General features: G+C 39.4%; 1 protein-coding gene across 1 annotated transcript in view; it reads left to right on the top strand.

The window, feature by feature from the left end:
* The window catches only part of fam155a (family with sequence similarity 155 member A), a 53,798-nt gene that overhangs the window by 26,489 nt on the left and 7,548 nt on the right, over nucleotides 1-19,761 (top strand). Inside the window, exon 2 of the mRNA XM_031732362.2 lies at nucleotides 18,009-18,180. Coding sequence (XP_031588222.1) covers nucleotides 18,009-18,180 — 172 coding nt within the window. The remainder of the gene's footprint in view (nucleotides 1-18,008; nucleotides 18,181-19,761) is intronic.

Below are 19,761 nucleotides of genomic sequence, written 5' to 3' on the forward strand. Positions count from 1 at the left end.
AGTCCACTAAAAACACAGAGCAATCCCACAGTCTCTACCTGTTTTTCATTAGTATTCAAGGCACAGAATAACAGCCTACAGTAATAACCCACTAATAATCCTCATTGTCAGTTTTTATTTTTACTTTTTTGTGAGCGGTTGGTGCCACCAGAGACTATAAATATACATGGGAAGTATTAAAACTCATAGTCCTGCTGTCAGTCACCAGAATCTGATTTTCCCTCATGTCACTGAGCAATGAGCTGGTGATGCAGGATGATGTCACTAAATCTCAGCTAATTCTCATATTTGTTTTCTAGTATTTGTCATCCTTTTCATGTATTGAAACTCCCTGAAAATCTATCCCAATAGCCACTGTGTTATTTTAAAATGAACCCCAATACTTCACCCTTAGACCGCCATTATGAAATGGAAATAGCTATAGCTGGATACAATTCCGATCAAAGGTTTAAGAGCACTTGAAAAATGGCAACAAATCATATTTTGCATGGTTGGATCTTAACAAGGTTCCACGTAGAGCTTCAGTGATGTTATTCTCCTGGAAGAAGTCCCTTGTCCTGCGGGCATTGTGTACTGTAGCGTTGTCCAGTTGAAAAACCCAGTCGTTACCACGCAGACGAGCACCCTCAGTCGTGAGGGATGCTCTCTGCAACATCTGGACACAGCCAGCGGCCGTTTGATGCCCCTGCACCCAGGCTCCATTGTTCTACTGAAGGAAAAAGCACCCCAGACCATTATGGCGCCCCCTCCACTGTGGTGCATAGAAAACATCTCAGGTGGGATCTGCTTGTCATGCCAGTAACGTTGGAAACCACCAGGACCATCAAGGTTACGTTTTTTTCTCATCTGAGAATAAAACTTTCTTCCACCTTTCAATGTCCCATGTTCAAAGTCCAAACGGTCAGTTCTGTGGCGTTCAAGGAGACGAGGCCTTTGAATACGTTGTTTTTGAAGCCCTTCAATCTCAGATGCCGTCTGATGGTTTCGGGGCTGCAGTTGGCACCAGTAACGGCCTTCGTTTGGGTCGAGGATCGTCCAGTGTCTCAACAGACAGCCAATTGGATCCTCCGGCTCAGTGCTGGTGAAATGTTTTTGGGTCTTCCACTTGACTTTTTTTTCCATAACCCTCAGGATCATTTAAGAAATTTCAAATGACTTTTTCTGCGTCCCACCTCAGCAGCGATGGCGTGCTGCGAGAGACCCTGCTTATGCAGTTCAACAACCCGACCATGTTCAGGGAAAGTTGTTTTGCCTTTGCTATCACAACGTCATGGCAGTGTGACTACCTGACAGAAAATGACAATGAATCCACATATTTGCACAGATTTGGCCTTTTAAAGGCATGAGGTCCTAAACTTTTGATCAGCTGTTAAACAGCCTGTTTCAGTTTAAGCGTTGTTTTCAATAAATTGCATGCTCCAAAAAATGTTTTGTCTCACTCCCACTTCTTGTTGCATGTTGAAGCTCTACTTGGAACCTTGTTAAGATCCAACCATGCAAAATATGATTTTTTGCCATTTTTCAAGTCCTCTTAAACTTTTGATCGGGACTGTACAAAGCACTTTTTTTTTTACCCTTTTGGGTTTTTCCCCCTAAAAATTTCTTTAAGAAAAATGCACCATTGTTAACTACCTAAATAGCCACCTGCCTGTCTACGTGTAAACATGTTTACCTGCTGGGGCTGGGTTTGTGTCTCCTCCCACAAACCAGGAATCTTTCACATGTAGAGTGAAATATGTTAACAACATGCTCATTAATGAATATTAGAAAGGCACTAAGGACAAACAAATAGCCCTGCAAACATAAACCCAACTCGGGCTTCCTCCTTGATGTTGAAACAAGTTGCATCCATTTAAATTTGCATACAAAAAACTTAAAGCAATACATTTGATCATATTTCTAATTTTTCAGTATTATTTCTCATTTAGCTGTAATCCTAACCATATCATTAGCAAGGGAGTTTCAAACTTTTGCAGACTGCTCCAGTTTGAGCATCCTTGTCTGGCAATAGATCAGCGCAGATCATGCACCTCTATCTAAGAGAGCTGCTCTGTTTAGCACAAATAGAGAGAATGTCAAGCCATTATCAGAGCCACCTGGTACACCCACAGTCCCGATGCCGTTCCCACGTGACCTCCCCTCCAAATCCTCCCCTCATCTAAACTGCTAAGTGGCCACCTGAGTTGAGAGCCACTTTGGTGCGTTTCGAGGAGCTGCACACTGCTGTGGAGACCCTCTCCCACCTCTTCAGCAGTGTTCAGCTCTGTTAGAACAATAGATGTTAAATGGGAAATCGCGCTCCTCAGCTTTGTCTCATTTCTAATAGATGCTCTTTCGCACTCGACTGCTACTGTAATATGTCCCAGAGATATTAACAAATTTCTTTCGCAGTTAGCTCTCAAGGCTGCAGAGATGGCAGGAGGAGGGGGTGTATGAACGCAGGAACTTGTGTCAGGCTCCTGGTGTGGGTGGAACGGGAGGCCTCTCGGCTGTTTAACTGCCATTTTATTGTTATATACACTAATAAACACACATACAGTGCATACCTCTGGTGACATTTCTGTGTGTGCATTTCCAGAGGTCTATAAGCACTCTTTTTTAATTTGATGATGATCATCTTATTTTTTGATCAACAGGTGGATTCTTTCATTTTTCCTTATCAATTCTATACCTACAATGCTTTGCATCAGTTTCCTGATTTCTAGTTACTTAAGAGACGTGTATGTCTTCACTTTTCTCTGAGGTCTCTGGGAAGTTAGAACAGTAACACAGTTAACACACACTTAACTTTATAATGCAATCATAACAATGTCTTCTACTGTTGGGGGCTGGAAAATAACCAGAAGATCTTGTCTCTGTTAATGCCATAATCCTGTGATAGTACTGGGAGCTTGTTGCCCTACTAGCATTAGCTTTTAGTGCAACACATCACCATGTCTACATACTACATTGAAGCGCTCTTAGCATGGCTTTTGGTATTCATGTTCTAGTTACAAAGTTTATTTTTAAATTATTAAATGTTTTAGAAGAGGAAAGGACAATAGCACGATAACAGCAAAAAGCTGTCCATCTGATAAAATGATCACTTATCATGTTATGTAACTATGGTGTGTGTGTGTGTGTGTGTGTGTGTGTGTGTGTAATAGACAAGCATTTACATAGTTACAGGTTGTTGTTGTTTTTTAATTCAAAAATACATGTCTTTTGGCTAATAGCTGGGAGTTATAATTTAATATTAGCTTAGTAAGCTTCTTTTTTTTTTTTTTAAAGTTAATGCTATCTGTGGCTTGTTAGCTTGGTTAATGAGGTGTGTCCATAATTCACTGTGATATTAAATGTTCAGTAGCGAAAAACAGGAAGATTTAGCTCTGGAGACTCAAGATTTACCAGTGGATTGGTTGTTGACTGGAATAAGTTGGTACATTTACCTGTTATTAAAGTTTACCTATGTAGAAATGTAATTACATATCAACAAAACAGCACTTATTGTTTGTGCTGTTAGTTGAAATTCTTAGAAAGTTAGCCAAAATTAAAATTGGTGATCTTAAAAATTGGACTTAATAAGTTGGAAATGCCAAGTAAATTGGAATTGTTGCATCTCAAAATAGGGGGCAGCACACCACACTAACTGATCATCAACATCAATATCTTTGTGAACGTTTGCGTTTAATCTAAATCTGTCTGAATCGAGCCATAAAAAGTGGGCAGTGTGACGACAGACTGTGACAAATTTATTCTACGATGAAACTTTATTTAGTTTCCTTTTTCTTTTTTTGCTCACACTTGCAATCCCTCACTTATTCTGAGGCACTGACCGAGTGAAGGCTCACACTGACACTGTTAAATTCTCCGAGGTAGGGGTGCAGTCCATTTCTCTGCGGCTGCACTCTACATAAATATACCCCTCACAGCTGATCATTGATCTCAAGGTAACTGTTTCTTCTTGAGGCCCTAAAGCATACAGTGTGCTCAAACAGTAAAAGATACATATTTGCACTCTTTCTTATTTTTCTTAGATTTTAGGGGTTTACTAGGCAGAGGTTAGAATCTTCTTACAGACATGGGATAGGTAGTGCTGGGCGATATGACGATATATATCGTGTGGACGATAGAAAAGTGTCTATCGTGCCATTTGTCTTCTATCGTTTCTAACCCTAATTTTATAAATTATTACATAAAATATATAATTAACCCTTTGCAACCGGTCGGAGCAGGCACGCTCCGTTTTGCCTAACTATTTTTAAATCCCTGTAGAACTGGAACCACGTAAGGTAGCAATAATTTTTTTTTGCATATGAAACCGTAGGAGTTGTACTTACATCTTATTCCATTAGCTTGCCCGAGGTCACGGTTTCCTTCCACATATAGCTTTGCAAAAATTGCATAAAAAGCACTTCCAGCAACAAAAACATAATATTCCAGAAACACGCTTTGCCGATCCGATCAGCTGTTCATAACACTTCCTAGTTGGAATATAACTCAGCGCGAACTATCGCATGTCCGCCATTACCTGTCCGAAACCGGAAGTGACGACATTTTCGCGGAAAATGTAGTTTTCTAGCTTCAAAGCTTATATTGGTGTTTTTAAAAGTCATGTTTGACTTTATGCTTTTCTGTATCGCTTCTGGGAGGCTTAGAAGTCAAATTACACTGTTGGAAATAGTTTATTTTGATGCACATGCGGTGTTTTTGCAAATTTGCATTTATTTATTTTCATTTTTCCTGTAGTATATAAAAATTAGTGTATCTCAAAAATAAAACTATGAAGACACTCAAAATAAATTTCTCGTGGTTGGAAACTATTTTGTGCAACTTTTTTGTATTTACAGTTTTGAGGGATAAGCCTCTGAAATTTCTCTAACTAGATATATAATATATATACATGTAAAAAACAAAACAAAAATGATTTTCAATTTTTTTGTAGTTTATTGCACTTTTTTGCAATTTATGTAATTACTATGGACTTCATGCATACATATTATTAAAATTTGGGCTATAACGGTTGTATTGATGTATAGCAACTAGGAATGCTCCCACAAATGGCACTACAGAATGTAAAATGTAAAGATAAGCTCTGGCGGACTTGGTTCTATGGTAGGTCTTAAAGGGTTAAATAGCCTGTGGCAAATATATTAGTGTTGTCTTCTCACTATACATACTCTTGACTCTATGCAAGAGAAAATAAAGTATAAAAAAAAATGATATTTTTCGCAAAGAAACTCCGTCTTGTGTTTTTGACACATGGTGCTGCTGTACGTGCACCCGGATTTGCGACATGCTTTACGGTAACTCAAAACAAAGACTGCACCCTCTCCACTCGCTGTTTACAGACTGCATACTTTCCAGATGAGCACAGGTCAGGTGGTATATCGTGATATATATCGTTATCGTGATATAAAATAATTCATATCGTGATAAATATTTTTTCCATATCGCCCAGCACTAGGGATAGGTAATAAAAAGAGAAATGAACCAAATTTACACCTTTTCTAAAAAAAAATCTATTTTTGTTGCATTGTGGTAGAAAAAAGAAACTACAAGAGTCAAAAGGGTCAAAAATAAGCAATTTACCCCTAAAGGAGTAATACTTTTTTTTCTGATCGTTTTCGGATCACAGTTTTGACATCTATATGCTGATTGCTCTCCTCTCCCACACTGGCCCTTCCTTCTCATTCCCTCTCTGTCATTATTCCCAACACTCGGATGTGATGATCACCGTTTACACTTTATACCTTGAAAAGCGATCATCGGTGACGACGTCAGTCGCCTTGAATTTATTCTCTGCAGACGTCAAAGAATCAGCGTGTAGTGACAGTTTAGAAATGGACTGAATCCAGAGATTAATGTTGCCAACTTGTTTTAGTTGTCTGGATATTTATAGATCTGTCTCTCCCTTTGTCTCTTTCCAGTATTCCCACCTTTGAACCTTGTCTTTTTCTGGAGTCCTGACATGTTAGTACTTACCTGGACTCCAGTTCTTTCATCCTCATGTTAGCGGACACATAAACAACCAGGTGTTTTAGACGTCATGTTTCATTGCTGATAAGAGTGATGTAGCCGAGCTCAGTTTTGTGGTTCCTGTGTGTCATGGCGACAAGGTCCCTACTCAGCATTTATCCCGCTGTGTGTATCATGGAGCGCCATCTCGGGGGTTGGATGGTTCAGTCGATATGTCCCAGGCTTATGTCAAGCCACCTGCAGTCAGCAGGGTCTGCATCAATGAAGAAAGCAGAGTCACACTGACCTATTCAGCAGCCTTGCTGTTCTCTGATCCAGCTGAAAATGATTTGTTTGGCTACGTTCACACTGCAGGTCTTAATGCTCAATTCCGATTTTTTTATTAAATCCGATTTTTTTGTCTGCTTGTTCACACTACAAATAAAATGCGACAGCAAACGCGCTCTAGTGTGAACGCTCAAAGCGGACTTTACGTTTCCCAATTTTTGCTTTAAATTATTCTGTTATTTACATAATAATGTAAATAACCTAATAATTATCCTTATTGCTGTTTTAGAGGAGCGGTGCTTCAAAGGATAGTTGCAGATTTCTGTCAGAATCTGCAGATTATACAGTACAAATAAAATGTTCACACTGTCTTCCCAACAGTTTCACTGACATCTACACTGGATGGCCAGGAAGCGTTCACGATGTCTTCTCGGGCGCTTCTCCGGCGCTGATAATTGGCGTCTGTCTTGTGTCAGTGACGTAAAAGACGGATTTAATGCAACATGACCGTTCACACAGCAGTCGCTTTCTAAAACATCGGATATGTATCGGATTCAGTAGCACATACGAAAGTGACCCAGATCGGATTTGAAAATATCGGATTCGTGCCGTTCACACTGTCATACCATGATCGGATATGGGTCGCATAGGGTCAAAAAAGTCGGATTTGATGCGCTTTCGCCTGCAGTGTGAACGTAGCCTTTAAAACTTGGGAGAGGAGAGCTGCAGAGCTGGCTCCGAGCCAAGAGGGATTCTGCGACCAGAGCACGGCTTAATCTACTCACCGTGAAAACCAAACCTGGGAAACAACCTCATGCCTAAAGAAATTAGGTTTGTTTTTCACAGCAGATAGGATTTTTACATGGGCTGAATGCCAATTGTTAGACCTGCCTGCTTTGTAAATGGAGCCAGGCTGAAAACAAATCCCGCCATGCACAGTCATGATCATGTTTTCTCAGAAACGACGAACAAAACACGGTTCAGGGAAATGATGCTATGTTTGCATCTACGTCCTGATAAGTGGATCCAATCTTGCAGCATTGGGCGCAAAGCAGGAACAGATAGCGTCGAGTTGGATCGTAAAAATCTTCCGGTTCATGTCAGTCAAGCCTAATGGGTCAGACGTCTCATAAAGCTGTGTCCGCTAGAGAGGCTTTCCAGCTAAAAGGGTCAAGATTTCTAGAAGCCTGTCAATATGATTGATCTTTAAGGCAGTGTTTAATGTTTTCACCTTTAAACCTTTCTTTTTGGGCTTGTTTACTTCTGAAAAACTGGAGAAACTGACAATTTGTCAGCATTTACACTCGGTTTCAGTTCACAGGTTTATCAGAGCTGCTTTACTGTCAAATGCTGACATTTCAAAAATAATAAAATAGATTAAAATCTAATTTTTTGTAATTTTTAAAAATGTTTTATTTGTTGAACAGTTGAAATGGTTGTATAAAAATAGACAGTACTGAGCAAATGTCGTGCGCCAACCTTCATTTCCTTATATTTTACTTCCAAAGAGCCCGCCTTTCTTATTCTTACACTTTTTCAGTGGTCTTGTGCAATAAGTCTCCAGCCTTTCTGAAGGTCTTTCCAAGTTTTTCACTCATTTTCAATCCAGTTCTTGTACCTGATCATTGTTAGAAGAAAGTTTGGGGTTTTTTTTGTCTTTGTTAAGCCACTTAACACTGACCCATGAATAATTCCTGCGTGAAAAAGGCCCCTAACTAGAGGCATGAACCAGTGTTGTGCCTTCACATAACAGACAATTGTAAATTATATCTTTAGGGACTTTGTTAGTAGCTGCCTGTAACAGAAACAGAATTTGTTTCCGTTTCTTTGGTTCAACCCACTAAAAATGTCAACAGTAACATAGTTTGACAGCCATAAAACAGTATTTTTGCAACACTGAGGTGATTGCCAAAGAGCTATTAGCTGAACATTTGGCATATCTTGACATAATTTAGCAAAGACCTGACACAGGGCCTAAGAAATATATGTGACCTAGACCCATCTGAAATACTAGTAATAACTTTTTTTGTATAGCACTTTTTAAAACACACAGTAGTAAAGTTTCTCACAGTTTGAATAGAAGCTACACATTAAATACAGACACGTAATCGAGATACTGCTTGGGTTCAGCTGATCACATGAGAAGGTTTTATAAAAACGAGACCTTCTCTGGTTTTAAAATAAGGATGTAGGAACGTTAGGAGACCTGATGATCGGAGAGGCTGGCTGCTGTTACAAGTTATTAGTATTTCTGCTATATAAGCAGAGCCATGTATCTATGTAAGTTAATAATAGAATTTTAATTCTGAATTTCACTCGAAGGCAGTGAAGGGAAGCAAGAATCTGGGATATATGCGGGTGTCTGCTAGTTCTTATTGGCAGCCTAGATGCTCAAACTGCCTTCTGGACCAGTTGAAGTCGGGCTAAAGAGGACTGAAAGACACACGTTAAATAGTTACAATAATCAACACAGTCCTAACAGTGATGACGTCCTCTGAAAATCTCATTATATCCTAATTAAGGTCCTTTAAATATATCTGTGAATTTCTGTATATTTATTTTTATGCTGTCCAGAAAGTTGTTTTCTTTTTTAAGTCCTTACTTGCCGTCATCTTGGTGTGATGGTGTCTTATGCTTAGTTTCTCCTCTGGGACATTAACTGCTGGCATATTGTTATTGAAAAGTAATGGAGGTAAGTGTTTAGTCTTTATGTGGTTAAAAAAAAACGATTTTTCTTTGTTCACTCCATTTTTCCCAAGTGAGCACTTGTTGGTAGAGGCTGACACGGTCAAGGTAGGAACAAGGGTCGCACTGAAATTGCAAACCATCTAATTTGGTGAGAGCGCCCTGCCTCGGTGTCACACACAGAAGCTCTGCCTGGATGTGTTACATCACCAGAGGATGTGATGCAGTAAGTGCACACATCAATGCAGGAAAACAGGCAACCCTGTGTTTGCCTGTCCTGCTGGATTATCCAAGTGTTGCATCATCGACCCAAGGCGACCACTGAGATTTAAGCTGTGAATGATCAAAGTCCTATCAACAGAATTTTGCCGGTATTGATGGTGTTTTTTTTTATGTCCTGCTCTGTGTGGTTTATAAAATTCTTTTTCCTGAATGAAACAGATCTTATTGGCTTGTTGATTTCCACTTCAAATGTGAGCTCTTCAGTATCGGGAATCTAGCCCTGATATTTTGCACACTCGGTACTGTACGGTACTTTAAAAAAGCCTCGTCAATCCGCGAAACGCAGCAGAAAATAGCACAGGTAGTGTAAGAGCCGCTTCCTGTTCTAACGCAGCCATGATTTGTGTGAGTGGTAATGATCTGTGTCATTCAGCTTCTAACTGGGATCTCACTCTGCTGCTGACTCATATGCTTTTTATAGCCGTCTCTGTCATTCCACTTTATAGCCGCTGCGTGTGTGTGTGCGTCTGTATAAGTGTGTGTGTGTGCGACAACACCGTCCTGCTGGGAAAGAAACAGAGTGTTGATACTTCACAGCATGTTGAGTTAAAGTTTTTTACATACCCGGGAGCTTTAAGCCAATATGAGTACAGTTAACATGGCACTTCATTTATGAGGCAGAACTCGGGGATACACTCGTTGTGGCTCAAGACATCATTTCATGGCCTGTGTTTAGTATTATATTAAGGCTAAAAAAAAAATATGCACACTTAATGAGTAATGTTTGGAGCTTCCGACTCAAAAGCAGCCATTTTACTGTTTTATGATCCCCATTTTAGGAAACACACTCATTCACTTCAACAAGAGTTGAAAAGATACAAAAATTAACACATAATATCTCCACATATATGCACATAGTAGTATAGCATAAAAACTTGAAACAGGGGAAGGGGCTAGCTTGACTCTTAACAAAAACTAAAGGGTATGGAATACAACATGATACAAGACATCCGGTATTTGGTCAGTTCTTTAGTAAATTGGTAAATGAGTTATTAGTTATTAAGAATGAATTAGAGTAGTTGAAAAACAGCAGTGCATATGGGGGCTGCTGTAACAGGCTGCTGTTCAGGAACAAAATAAGCAGATTTTTTATAAAACAGCTAGCTTGACTCTTTTCAAATGTAACATAATTGACTATTCAAACATGAAGCTACATTAGCTTATCATAAAATCTAAAAAGCAGCTTTCTTGTTTTTTTTTGTTCTTCTTTTTTCAAAATAAGAAAATTAACAGTTTAAGTCAATTCTGTAACATAAATATTAATTTTAGCTTAGTTTATCATCACAGCTGGAAGTGAAGCGGGCTAGCTTGGCCTCTTTTAACAAAATTAAAATAATATAATATGAAGTTAGATTATGTTAGCATATGAAACAGAAAGGGGGGGGGAATCTAGCTTTGATTTTTCTGAATTTAACAAAATTAACACAATTTATTTTATGTCTCTAAACTAAATACGAAGCTAGATTGGGTTGGTGAGGGGACGCTAAATGTTAGCTACCTTTCATGTTTGAACTAGTACCAGTACCTGGAATTTTTTGACACTTTATTCACGTTAATAGTATTGTATTATAATACATAATAAACAAATTATAAATAATACAAAAATAAATCAATAATTCTTAATTGAAATTTTTTATTTTGCACACCACAACAGCTGTGTTGGTCACTGTCTGACAATGTCTGTGATGTCGACACCACTGTCACAGTGTCTGCATACTTCATTATTAAATAATAATGTTATATTATTATTGGTTATGGTTACGTACTGAGGTTTTGGACATCTTGCATAATATGACTTGTTTGCAACAAGTTTCTCTGTCAACAACTTATCCAACGGCCTAATTAAAATTACTAATTAAGGATAAAGAAATTAATGATAGCAGTGGATAACAACAATTTAGTTCCCTAATAGTCAGAATTTTTTTCATCATAAAGAAGCAGAATTTAGTGTCTCTTATATCTGACAAAGAATACGTACAGCTATTTATTTCTTTAGATCATCATAATGTAGCTCCACACAGGATCTTTGGGCCGTCATTCGCCCCATTTTTTCCCTCTTGTTGGTCTGCACTTGAAAGTAGAAAATAAAGGCACAGTTTTTTTTTAACGAGCGTTTAACGTGTCTATATAGTGTTGATTTTTGTGCTGTTGCTACCAAATGAATACCGAGCAGACAATTACATGTGTCTGCAATTCAGCAGCTCCTCTTGTCTGCAGACAAGCTCTCCCACAGTCCTCTCTGTGTTAGATGACAGGCATGCGATTGGGAATGGTGAGGGGAAGCCCTGCAGCCCGGGAAAGCAGAATGGAGGACGAGCTGCTTTGCATGTCAGATTTACAGTAGCTGTCAGCCTGAGAGCCGCTTCTTGTGAACAGCTCTTGGTTTTGGTGGAATGACCAAAAACTGACCCATTTTTACAATACAAAAGTCACCAGGAGTGGGTGATATCCGTTTGAGCTTAGGAGTGGATCCCCTTTTAGCCAAGCAGAGAGAAGTTATTTGTAGGGTCTTTTTATTACATCGTAAATGTGACTTTTTTCCTATCTGGCTGCTAACTTTTGCAGCATGTAGCACCAGAATAGCTCCGTTAATCTTTATCTTTCAACATACAGCACAGCTGTAATGCTACCTGCTGGTTGCAAAACCAGTACATTATGGAATAGAGTGACCACCCCCCACATGCATTCCCTGCAGAGACACAGTTGCTCCACTGTTTGATTTGAGAGTGTTTTTTGCTCTCCGATTGATTGATGCTACATGACAGCACACAGGCAGAAAACCTTCCCTGAAGGCATCAGATGCACTTTTTTCCAACCTGCCAATTATTTCATGTGGCAAACAAAAGCATTAGAACTAAAATCATTAAAGTCAGATTGAATTTACAATTAAAATACACATTATATTCTCCCTTGGCTTTGAATTCCATTCAATTCAAATTGATTTTATTTATATAGTGCCAAATCACAGCAATAGTTACCTCAAGGCACTTTATATTGTAAAGTAAAGACTGAGAAAACAGTGAAAACACCAACAATCAGATGACCCCTATGAGCAAGTGCTTTGGCAACAGTGGGAAGGAAGAACTCCCTTTTAAGAAAAAAACCTGCGGTAGAACCAAGCTTGGGCCATTAGGCTTGTGTTTTTTAGTTACATTTGTAGATGCCAGTTGTTTGTAATTATTCAGTAGTAAATGAATCCCTGCGTTACAACAGTTAGCTTCTCGGCTATTAAATGCCTTTAACACATCTACAGTCTTGATGGTTGTGAGGTCAGGACTCCACAATGAAGTTCTGTCATTGTTAGGTTGTAAAAAGCTGGTTAGTCAGTAACAGACAGGACCACTTCTTCATCATCCTCCTGTCAGTTGTCTGTGTTTCCTATGCCCTGCATTACACTTTTTCAAGTTTCACTACAACTTGGAGAGTAGTTGGCAAGTGGCTGCACACATGCCAGCTTTTCAGTGACTGATGGTTGCCAGATGGTCGATGTCTGCTTTCTAGACCCGTGTGACCCCTAACAATAGTTGATCTGTACTTTGTAATTAGGAGCCTTTACCCAGAAATAGTAGATGAAATGGTGCTTATGTATTGAGTCTCATTTACCCAGTCACACAGATTCATGTAATGCTTTTATCTGTACCTAGGCGCTTTGATCTGACATTCATGCTCTCAGTAACACTCTGATTGATACAGCTGGGACAACTCGGGGTTCAGTATCCTTCCCAAGGACACTTTGATACATGGACTGTAAGGACGTTTTCCCAAATATAATTTGTTTCCTCTGGTCCGAATAAGTTGATGAATTTGTAGCTTTTTCCTGTGGTTTGTTTTAACACAGAGGAAAATCCAAGTCAAGTCCAAGTGAACCAAAATGTGTTGAGAATTTATGTTCATTCCACAGCTAGTGCTAACCCATACCGACCCTTGCACTTTTATCATAACTTGCCGCATCCCAGAATACAAAGCATACATGGTTACGAGACTTATTCTTATTTTTAGCTCAGACTTGTAACGTAGACCTCGCAGTAAGTTTGGATCGAGGTCGGATCACATTCACACCATAAACAAACCGCTCTGGAGTTGAAATCAACGACAACAACTGCAGCGAGACTCTTTGGAGGAGGTGATCTCGGTGCGGTTCTTTTGGTCCGCACTTCAGCGATTACTGTATTCACACCTGCACAAACAAACCGCACCAAGGGAGAAAACAACACAGAGCTTGATTGAAATGGACTAAACAGTGCAGCACTTAACATCAGCACTTAAATCAGAATTTTTTTTAAAAGTTATTCTTCAGCTTTAAATAATTGGCTTGGGAGAAAATTACTTATAGCTCTAAAGTTAATACCCAAAACACGACGACCAACCGACACGTGAGGTGTTGACAGGTGTGGCATCTAAACAGGACTGAAGCTCTTTGTGCAAATAGATGGACTTTTGCTGAAATCAGCTGCAGGGAGTAAAGCCCTGGTGGAAGCAGTTGCCAGCTTGGTGTCTTTCCTGTCTGCGTCTCTGGGCTTCAGTAAATTGTACGAAGCAGACTAAGCTGCATGGCGACAGAGGCTTTTTGAGTGCCAGGTTCCCATTCACACTGATCACACATTAGACTGATCAAATCAGACTCCAGGCCTGCTTCCTGACTAACTCAATTTGCTCTTGTACGTTTCCCTTTTCACGCTGAGCATACGCACGCACACATTTACACACACACGCAGACACACACAGACCTGCTTGCACGCTTAAACATGTGCACACAAACAGACAAAACAGACAAACCGACAGAGAGTGGGGCAGTACCCATTGAGCTCTAATGAAAAGCAGAAAAAGCCGTTACCTTGGCAACTGCCAGCATACATCTTCAGGAGGACCCAGATTTCCTGTCTCACTGCGATCGTATTGTTTTGGCTCTCTTTTGATAGCCACGGTATCCCTAGACGGATTATCTCACAGCGGTGAGAATTTATATAAAATGATCGCAAATTAAACAGCAGCATATGCGCAGACAAGAAGCCGGCACAGTGAAAATCCTCGGTCACGGGTTTAACACGTCACACTCCAACAAACTCTTGAAAGATAAACCCCCAATCATTGATCTGACTGATTTTTATCTTGGCCCTGAGCTTGTTTTTTCCTCTGTACGTTCAGCTGTTGAGCCCCTTCACAGTAACAACACTTTTACCAAAAGCAGAGAATCATGGGAATTACACTGTCAGTGTGGTTTACCTAAATTACCCTCCAACAAACAAAGAGGTGTAGTCACTATAGTCCACAGCAGAGGTTTTTTTTTTTTTGCAAGTGTGAGCTTGGATTAAAACAGAGACGGTTTTCCCTCTAAATCCCACACACCATTGACCTTTTTTTCCCCCTCTCCTTTTGCTTTGAAGGATGAGTGTATTTCCTGTAAATAAGCCCAACAGTACAGTATGTCGCAGATGCATGTAGAGTGAACATGAAGTCATACGTGTCTGGAATATATTAGATTTTACAAAGCACATTGTTCTCATTATGATTCCCATCATCGTAATCAGATTATTATAATTAATATAATTGCCTGTGCACTGTTTGTTATCTTTGTATATTGGCATAAACAGGAAATCAGACGCACATGTGGGAGGCCGGTGCAAGAGGTGAAGATTTACCTGGGTGCAATTTAAACAAACATCTAAAACCACGAGGAGTCAAACCACAATGACAGCCCCGCCTCCAAAGCATGGATGCCTCTGTGTGGTTAAATAACACGGAGGGATAATTAACTGTGCCTGCACCGGTTTGTCTTTTCCTTTGGATTTTTTTTGTTTGTTTTTTTTGTGTAGTTTCGGGGGTTTTGTAAATGACTATCATTACACATACCAAATTTTAGATTTTACTTTCAAACATTATTTAAAGGCCCCATCAGTTGTTTAATTTGTTAGTTTAATTTATTTGAACAGTTTTGTATTTATTTGGTTTGCCTAAATTGCTAAAGTTGTTTACTTAGTTTTTCACTTAAATATTTAAAATCAGATTCATTTTTTATGATTAAATTTAGTTTAAGTAAGTTAAATTTTAAAAAGAAGAAGACAAAAAGCTAAAGTTTGCTACTTTTTTATTCAAAGTCTGAAGGAGGATGCTTCTGGAAACTGGCCAATCATAACAGAGCGGAGGAGGGGGAATGCCTTAAAGAGACAGACACAGGCTTACATTATCACACGTATCAGGGGATCAATTCTAGATTAAAAATAATTTCATGAATTCTAAAGATGATGGTGCAAAAATCAATATATAAGACTGACATATTAATATGTGTCAATATGCTCACCATATTGACACTGGTGAGCATCTACATGGTAACTTACAGTTTTAAGGTTAACAATAAAGAATAGTTTTAGTGCTAAAAATAAAAAAAAAACTAATTTTAAAAAACTATTAAAATAGAAATAAAAGCAGAATGCAGGGATTTGCCAATCTTATTAACTGACAAAATGTAGAATTTGAAGAAAAATAATTGATGCCAGAAACACTTCAGAGAAGTTGGGGCAGGCCCATGTTGAACACTGTGTAGTATCCCCTCTTCTTTTAACAGCAGTAAAGATGCTGCTCAGCAGTCCTGAGTCTTCTTTGTCATAGTTTTTGTGTCATGGTGCTCCAAATGTTTTCAACAGGTAAATGGCCTGAAATGCATGAAGGCCAGTTCACCACCTGGACTCTTCCACTACCAAGCCATGCTTTTTGTAATAGATGCAGTATGTGGTTTAACATGGTCTCCCTTGAAAAAGATTTCATTTGGATGGGAGCATATGTTCCTCTAAAATGTGTATATACCATTCAGCAATGATGGCGCCTTTCCTCATGTGCAAGCTGTCAATTCCATGGGCACTAATGCACCCCCCTATATATTTAAGGATGCAGGTTTTTTAAATGCATGCCAATGGCAAGCCGGATGGTCAACTTCCAGTTTATCTGGCCACAGGGCAGTTTTTTGCTTTGCATTAGTCAATTTTAAATGAGCTTTGGCCCAGAGAAGGTGGATTGTATGGTTTTCAGCTTGCACAAGCATGTTCCTGTGCAGTCCTCTAAAAACGCAACATCGTGTAGCTAGAATGGGCATAGGTCAGATGTTGATTGGTTGAGAAGTGGGTTGGAATGGGGAAGAGAGCGACAGTTTACTAAGAAAGGGAGAAGTGTGAAGAAACATTAAAGATAAAAAAAAATATAGCATATCACAGGCTTCACAACGCCCAAAATGGGCTTTTTATTTTCATTTTCCCAACTTTAAAAGGCTTCTTACTAATGTGGAACATTGGTGGTGTTCCGCTTAAAACTTCGATTGCGTTATTGCAACATTCATTAGTAAGTGCAAAACTTTGCTCACGGCAAGATTTTAGCATTGTACTACTTGGCAATTACATGACTGTTGGTAATGGTTTGTTTTGTCTTTGATTCATCACTTGAAAATTGCTGTTGTACCTCTATTGCTTAAATGTGTCAGGCAGCCTAATGACTCTTTTAGTGGCTTTCATCACTTAATAGCAGCACATTTCCGCTGTTATTTAACTGACACAGCTTTTCATTGCGTGTCTTTGTGGCTTCTGTGAGACAATAATTGAAATATTGTGTTGCCAACTCCAAGTAGAGCGAAGATAGCTGGATCATAGGAAGCATGTAACAATGTAAGCAGTCCAAGGAAACAAAAGCGTCCGGTGTGGTGTGTCCCATCATGCTAACTCTTGTTTTTGAGGCATAGGTTGATTCAGCTTAAAGGTTCAACAAGTGTTCTCCCCATCCCAGCTAGCTACAAAGGTAGATCGGATGGGGGGAAAGTGCCTGTCCACCTTTAAAGACTGTGTTAGAGGCCACTTATCGAACTTACAGTGATCTTTGGTCCCACTGGGTTGGCACAGTAGGCGGTGGGGTCCTAAACAAATCTGATTTCAGTCTCTGCTTGATATCATCTGTGCTCTTTCCCCTCTCCTGTGTTAATCCCAATAAAAACCACACAAAGAAATGGCTAAGAATGAGAATGAATCCAGACTGCGGTATGCCCTTGGTTTATTTAGTTTTGCTAAGCTTTCCAAGCTCGAGGCTTTGGCTATTACATGTCACCATCTGTCTCCTTATGCACATAAGTCTGTGCGTTTTGTATTACATCCTGCCTCACATTGAACTAAAGCAAATTTAACTTGGAAGAAGACGCAGGATGAAATGTGGTGAGTTTATTTTGTGCCATTTGGTTTTGATTGCACTGGCATGCAGTAAGCAGCCAAACACATCACAGCAGATTAAAAACACCCCTTTGCTGTGAAATAAAGTATCATACATTTTTGTCATGACTGTTTTTTTTTCTTCTGTTAAACGATTTTCCAATTGGCTGTTTCAAACAGGCAAAAAGTCTCTCAGAAGGGGGGCGGATGTTAACCAAACCCTGCCCCTAATCCTAGATGAGTCACCGATGACATGGTGGATATTAAGATATTTAGTGCCTTTAATGGCTTTATTGGAAAAAAAAGTCCTGCCTGCCAATGACTACTCTGTATTTGGTGTAGCTTTGATTAGCTAATCTCTGAACAGTAACCTCCAATATCCCAGTGGCTGTTAGATTGATGTGTGAAGTGTTGCTGTTCTACTTTGGTGGAAAAAACATAAGTGATGCTTAGTGGACCTCTAGATATTTATTTGTTATTGTGAAGAAAGCTATTTGAACCAAGGGGAGGGCCAATACCCAGCAGAGACAAATGCAGTAACTTCCTCCAGTCCTCTAGTGGGCCATGAACCTGCATCTATTTATGTAATTTTCTTGCCTTTTTTTTCTTCTTCCTCCTCCTCCTTCTCCTCCTCAGGCGGCCTATAAGCCCTGGCTGTGTGCTCAGTATTTCCCCACCACCCAGCAGTCCTGCCAGAAGAAGGTGCCATGCCACCAGTACTGCCTGGAGGTCCAGCAGAGCTGTCCGTTCATCCTGCCCGATAATGACGACCTGATCCACGGTGGCAGCCCCAGCTTCATCTGCACAGGTTAATACCCACTTGCTGCCTAGTGCCACTTCCTGTATCCTGGAGATGAGTGCAGTTTGTGTGCTTGCATGCGTGGGTGTTCATGGGGCCTTGTATCCTCTTCACAGAAAAACCTTCTAATTTAATTTATGCTAGTGAATAGCTGGTGAGTAGCATTTTGCAAAAGGACAGACAGTAATAAATCATCCAGTGTGTGTTTCTCTGTATTGACTGAGTGGTGTCTCACCAGGAAAACAGTGAAGTGGTTCTAAAGGCTTTCTGATGACATCTAGTGGTGTTTTTGAGCACTGCAGTGCTCATGCAAGGACGTTTTAACAATGCATTTAAGTCTTTAGTCCTTCTCTCAATATCTGCTGCAGAATTTTTTTATTCTGTAATCATAAAGGTCAGCTTCACAGGTTACCTAAATGAGACTGGCAACATAAAACATTTCAACACCTAAAGGCTTTGAGGTTTGTGCATGCTTATAATAGATTGAAGTCATGATTTTATTTTGACCTCAAATTTTGATTTTCAACTTTCCCTGTGTGATGATTCTATGAAAGTATAATGGGGTTAAATAGCTGAAAACAATTCCTGTAGTGCTAAATAAGATTGTCGGGTCAACTACAACCCAGATTCCAAAATAGATGGAATGCTGCGTGAAACTGAATTGAAAACAGAAAGCAGTTATTTTCTTTTAAAGCCTGTATTGAACTGAAAATTGTACAAAACACATCTTATCAAATTATAGTGAAAAGTTTTCAAAACGTTGTGACAGAGGCATGTTTCCCTTTTGACAGCAAATTTTAATTAAGTGCTGTCAAAATTTAGGCATTGAAATTATTTTAGTTTTAGTTGACTAAATATCATTAGATAGACTACATCCAAAGTTGATTCAGCTGAATTAGATATAAAGTGTGAAAGTTAAAGTGTTAAAGCGTCTCCTCTTCTCTTCCTCCCAAGCGCTGACATTTGTCTCGTTTCCTACCTGTTCCTGGGGGCAGATCAGATGTGCGCATCTGACCTTACTGCACAACAAGATGACTTCTGATTGGATCACTTTGAAACTCGTCCCGCCTTTCACACACCTTAATTAGTTGTGATTGGATCTCATCTCTCCAGAGTATTTTGATCTTGTTTTTATTAGTTGATGAAGGTGTCGATGCATTTCATCGTGCGTTAGTTTTTATTCAGTTATCGTCTTGTTTCCGTTATATAAAAAAAGGTTATTGAGGAAAACTGATGAAAATTATTAGTCTCCGTGGATTTCCAAAGTTCAAAGACATGCATGTTAGGTTAACTGGTGATTTTGAAGCTACTAATGAATGATGTGAATGAATGAAAGATTTTCTAATGGTTATAATAAGTTAGTTTGCCATAAATGTAAAAATATGTCATCAAAAATATTAATGGCCCCTGTAAGCAAACTGTGAGCCAAAGATACTTTGTGAGGAGAAAGGGGCAGGTGCGTGCAGGTGTTCTAGAATCAACAGGAAGTTAGTCATGCTAGTTTAGCTCCTGATTTCGGTAACAGTCAGCAGTTTCAGCAACACGGCTGTCTGTGGCGCTCAGCTTTTGGAGCCAATTAAGTGACTTCCA

Source organism: Oreochromis aureus, linkage group 23 (assembly GCF_013358895.1).
Source record: "Oreochromis aureus strain Israel breed Guangdong linkage group 23, ZZ_aureus, whole genome shotgun sequence".
Taxonomy (NCBI): domain Eukaryota; kingdom Metazoa; phylum Chordata; class Actinopteri; order Cichliformes; family Cichlidae; genus Oreochromis; species Oreochromis aureus.